The 5,456-nt window shown below is 42.0% G+C and overlaps 1 protein-coding gene across 4 annotated transcripts in view; it reads left to right on the top strand.

Moving 5' to 3' along the window:
- Positions 1-344: 344 nt before the first annotated feature.
- The window catches only part of gucy1b2 (guanylate cyclase 1, soluble, beta 2), a 36,951-nt gene continuing 31,839 nt past the window's right edge, over positions 345-5,456 (top strand). For 2 of the 4 annotated variants that reach the window (XM_069175244.1, XM_069175242.1), the window contains exons 1-5: positions 345-394; positions 1,896-1,975; positions 2,069-2,163; positions 3,464-3,624; positions 5,063-5,162. In XM_069175244.1, the coding sequence (XP_069031345.1) occupies positions 392-394; positions 1,896-1,975; positions 2,069-2,163; positions 3,464-3,624; positions 5,063-5,162 (439 nt within the window). In that variant the 5' untranslated portion in view covers positions 345-391. Of the gene's footprint in view, positions 395-1,070; positions 1,155-1,895; positions 1,976-2,068; positions 2,164-3,463; positions 3,625-5,062; positions 5,163-5,456 lie in introns of all 4 variants that reach the window. The other 2 variants (XM_069175245.1, XM_069175243.1) reach the window with 2 other exon arrangements.

Below are 5,456 nucleotides of genomic sequence, written 5' to 3'. Positions count from 1 at the left end.
GCCACGTTGTGATTCTTTGGTAACAATGCTGATGTTGAATGCAGCCACCCTGACTTCTCCTGTCCTGGTGGAAGACTTAAAGCCTGCGGCTCCATAGACTCCCATTCAACTTCTCATCAAATACAGAGTCAATAAAATGTCTCCAGCAGTTATCTCGGTGTTGTTAACTTGTTAGTTGGGTGGTGACCTAAAGAATGAGATACAAGTAGCTGAAATGAGTTCCCTCTGCGGTGTCTCCACCCCCTTGTGTCCAAAGCAGCCAATTGACAGAGAAAACAACAAAGGAGGGAGTGAAAGAGAGAGATGTGGGGGGTGGAGGGGGTGGTATGAAATCTGTTCCATATTTGCACCATTGCGTTTCAAGAATTCAGCAGGATAACATCAAACAGATATGGTGAGTATGTCTTCCATTTTTTAACAATTCAAGATACAGCTGGCATTTTAGTTTCACATTTTCTTTCGTGTTATTTATCCTGATTCAGAGGAACACTTACTGTGTGTCCAGAACTTTCAGATATTCGTACACTGGGGTATTAAGAAAGGAGCGATAATGACATTTGTGCTTTTAAAAACGATGCCATGAATCATTTTAATTTCCTTCAAAGTGAAGCGAAGAGAATATCTGCTTTGATCACTTTGTGTGTTTCACAGTTGCTCTACTGCAGAATTATTTTGAGGCTTAAATTTGACCCAAAAAAACCCCAGCATTCAACGAAATCTGTTTGTTGAGTGTTAAACACAACTACCACAATTTAGAGGTCGTGGTTTATCCGTGCAGTCTCTTCTTTGAAGGCTGTGTAGTCTTGAGAATCGCACATACACTGTTGTCCTGTGCAGCAAGTTGTGATTCTATCATAGGGTTCATAATAACCATGGATGTCATCCTTGAATCCGATTACCGAAATGATCATTAAAAGGTTTAATCAGCAGTTGATTAATCTTGTACAAGAGTCGCACTATGGCACTCTCCCTTCCAAAGTAAGCCTTCAATAACAGCATGTATTTGTGACACAATCATTAATGCAATGAGACACCCGAACATAAAATAATAAAAATGTGTCTACGGACAGGCTGGTCGTCCCATCGTACCCATCACGTGGACCTCTCCCTGCCTATAGAATTACCCCTACCACGTATAAGGAAAACCAAAACAGGTACTCATTGGTTATAGTACCATTTACAAATGGTTGTCTTGTTTCTTTCTCTTAGGCAATTTCTCAGAAAGCTACAACTTCGTAATTTTTATTACGTAAAACACTTCCCGACACTATAACATCTAATATCCTACATTATCCCAAATTAAAATTGGATCAATTAAAGGCACACAAAAACTGAGCTCATTATATACACCTGATTACACTAATTAGCCCGGGACATACCATCTACAGGTAAGAATATATATCAACAATTAATATGTACGATAAATATTTCCATTATTTCACCAACCCAAAGACATCAACAATATTTGACAAATATTTACAGTCCTTATAAATATAGGAAACCATCAATTTACATAAATAAACAGAGCAACACACAGGTCTCGACTTCCCCCTCCGCCTCCTGTGGTTTGGTACTTCCCGGGACTATACGTGGGTGCGCGACCCCCCATTGTTTTTTTTGCACATCCTTCCATTTCAGTGTTGGATTATGTGTTTCACTTCACTATGGTTATTTCAAGCTATAGCTGTCAGTGCACTTGTCCACGTCAGAAAAGAAACATGTACAAGACAGAAAGTGGAACAGAAATTATCCTACAAATCCCAGAAGCGATTATTTTTCAGTCCACCCATTCCTTTTAAGAGTAGTTAAGTAACTACTAGTTACTAGTGTGGATTTGGCAGACTAATAAGTTATTGGAACCATCTGATTAAAGTGTTTTTTTGATTTCTTTGCAGTACGGCTTCATCAACAGCTGCCTTCAGTCTCTGGTGGTGGAGAGATTCGGCCTGGCCACCTGGGACAAGCTGAGGTCTGGGTACTTATTATTATTATTATTATTATTATTATAGTAATGCCATATGATGAATGATGTTGACTATTTCATAAATGTTTTTTGTTTTGTGCAAAGCTCTCTCGCAGAGGTCCAGGATACCTTCATGACGTACACGGTTTACGATGACGTCGTAACCCTCCGACTGGTGCAGGAAGTCTGTTCACTGTTGGGTAGGAGATCCGATTCGGGGGTGGAGGGTGTGGGGGGGGGGGGGGGGGGTGTGTGCACTGACAGCTCTAACTTTAAATAACCATAATGAAGTGAAACACATAATCCAACACTGAAATGGAAGGATGTGCAAAAAAACAATAATTCGCCGACTGTGATTTTGTTGCTAAGTTGAAAGAGTTATACTATCACCATGACGACCACAGAAAGATCTGACTCTAATTACACGTGCATATATTATTAAATTAATGTATTATTAGATGTATTCTCATGACATGCAGTGATTTAGTTCTTCATTCAGTCTGTTGTAGGATGATATCAGTAAAAAACACAAAATGATATTAATCTACATCTCATATCTCTCACTGTCCCTCTGTCTCACTGTCTGACTGTCTCTCTCTCTCTCTCTCTCTCTCTCTCTCTCTCTCACTGTCTCTCTTGTCTCACTGTCTGACTGTCTCTCTCTCTCTCTCTCTCTCTCTCTCTCTCACTGTCCCTCTGTCTCAGTCTGACTGTCTCTCTCTCTCTCTCTCTCTCTCTCTCACTGTCTCTCTGTCTCACTGTCTGACTGTCTCTCTCTCTCTCTCTCTCTCTCTCTCTCTCTCTCACTGTCCCTCTGTCTCAGTCTGACTGTCTCTCTCTCTCTCTCTCTCTCTCTCTCTCTCTCTCACTGTCCCTCTGTCTCACTGTCTGACTGTCTCTCTCGCTCTCTCTCTCACTGTCCCTCTGTCTCAGAAAAAGAAGGCAAGCTCATATGACGCGTCAGACAGAGAGACAGTGAGACAGTCAGACAGAGAGACAGAGACAGTGAGACAGTGAGACAGTCAGACAAAGTAACAGTGAGACAGTCGGACAGAGACAGTCAGACAGGTGAATCCTCATTTCTGCATCAGTGTTTTGTGTCCGTTCGCTGATGTCCAGGATTCCAACCATGACGTTGACCAAACTTCTATTTATAGTTTAGCGGAGAGGTGAATAGTTTCCATAGCTTCAAAAAAAATGCTTTGTACAAAAACAAGTAAATCCCGTGTTGATCATACATGGGACATGAGTAAATTAAAAAAGCAGCCTGGGGGACACATCCATAAAAACACAACAGGAGGTGTTTATTCGGGGGAGGGACCTCCTCCCCGGTGGCTGATTAGCTGGACGACATGCACTAATGGGATTTGGCTGCAATTTAATATTTGCTGGCTACCCGTGCTGTAAAAAAACCCAGACAAACAGGTTTTGGGACTGGGAGGCCAGGTCAACAAAATCATGACATCATATCAAAAAATGAATGTGTTTTTGATGTTTCAGACGTCTCCGCCGAGGTGTTCCTGAAGCTTTTCGGAGGGCACTTCTTTGACTTCTGTAAGCGAGCGGGCTACGACACCATGCTGAGGACGCTGGGAGGGAATCTGGTCGAGTTCGTTGGGAATCTGGACGCCCTGCACAGTTACTTGGCGTTGTCCTATCAGGTATGATGGTTATTATGTCTGGTTTTGACATATCCTGACTGCCAATATGAATTCATAAAACCTTAAATAAAACAAAACAAAACAAAAAAATCTGAAACCTCTGAGAATGTCCTTCTACTAGATGGTGGATCTGCGGAGTCATCATTTTTGCTGTTACTCAGCGGACATTTTTGTCTCACCTGGATCCATTGTCATTTATCCAGAATTGATGTCACAACTTTAAGACCTAAATACAGAAGTAGTAGAAAACTGTAGAAGCGTCGTGGACTTTCTGATTGGTTGTCTATCAAACAGCGCCCCCATGTGGTCATTTGCAGCTCTACACAAAGGAGGGCTAAAAATGATTTTCAGTGTCTCAGTGACCGCAGTCAGAAAAACATTATTTTTATCCAAAGGGAACTTTGATATGGTTAAAATAATCAACTCAGTTTACAATAATAATAATAATAATAAGTATTGATCTTATTGAATATAACACAAGTTTGACAGTAGCTGGTTTTCTGTGGTTGCAGCTCTCCTGTATGTTGGGATGCTGCACAGTGAGGTCAGCACCAGTTAGTTCAGCCGTTGTTTCACTTGTAACTTTGTCGCTTCACCTCGTGAATTTAAGACATAAAAAACCAAAACCTCTGAGAACGTCATTCTACCGTCTTCAGACAGTTGGAAAGAGTCCCAGCCGCTGGTTTCTTTCTGCTAGTTTCCTTCATGTTCTGCAGCTCAGCTTGCGACTCTGTGGTCACGTAACGACGGTAGATCTGCTGACTCATCACTGCTGCTGTCAATCAAAGGACATGTTGTCTCACCTGGACCCGTTGTCATTAGTTCCAGCGGCTCCAGTATGTTGAGACGTCCCCCTGTTGTCTTGTTCTGGAAATGTTTCCTGACACTTCTGAAGCCCAAACTTCTACTGTTCTGCTGTGACATCATCAGATCCTCTCCTGTGACATCATCAGATTCTCTTCTGTGACATCATCAGATCCTCTCCTGTGACATCATCAGATTCTCTTCTGTGACATCATCAGATGTCCTAAGAAATTAGGTGGAATTTTCCCACAAGACCTTTCACAGAGTGGTGAACGTCTCTCCATCTTCACTGCTGAGAGACTTCGCCTCTCAAAAATCATCTTCTTATACCCAATCATGTTACCTGTTGCCTAACTTAACTTTTTTTGGAAACAGGGATGTAAAATAAATTGTATATTTAATTTTCTTTATCTAAACAAAGTACTCAGAAAACATTTTCAGCCAACATCTGTGTCCAAGCACCTGTCTATCCATTTAAATATCTACTGTGTATATTCCTGCTGTCATAATCAAAACAGGCATTTTATTAACTGTAAATTGTAGAAGCGAGAAAGTACGACAGCTTCTCTTTTTGTGTCCTTTGTGTTTTTGTTTTGTTTGACCCAATCTGAATCCTACCTTTTGTTTTTTGAAGGAAATGAATGCACCATCGTTCCGGGTGGAGATGACAGATGACGGGAAGATGCTCCTCCACTACTATTCGGACCGGAAGGGCCTGTACCATATTGTACCCGGTAAAAAACAAACCTCACTAACTACCTGTCAGGAAACTGGATTTTATGTATATACCACTAAGATGGCGCCGCGCTAGCGGCAGCCTGTTACAGCAGCCGTACCCGGCTTCAGGACTGTTCGGGGGGACGGAGACGTTGTTCGGAGCGGGAAGAAGAAAGGTGGAGGGATTGTAGTCTATGTGAACGAGAGGTGGTGCAATCCCGACCACGTGTGTGTGAAGGAACGTTTCTGTAGCCCGGACATTGAACTTCTAGCCGTGGGGATGCGTCCGTATTATTTGCCGAGGGAGTTCT

The sequence above is a fragment of the Embiotoca jacksoni genome, unplaced genomic scaffold (genome assembly GCF_022577435.1).
Source record: "Embiotoca jacksoni isolate LCO1_2020_lvr unplaced genomic scaffold, fEmbJac1.0.p SCAF_65, whole genome shotgun sequence".
NCBI classification, from domain to species: Eukaryota; Metazoa; Chordata; class Actinopteri; family Embiotocidae; genus Embiotoca; species Embiotoca jacksoni.
Note: the sequence above shows the minus strand (reverse complement) of the source record. Positions and strands in the feature narration are given on the sequence as shown.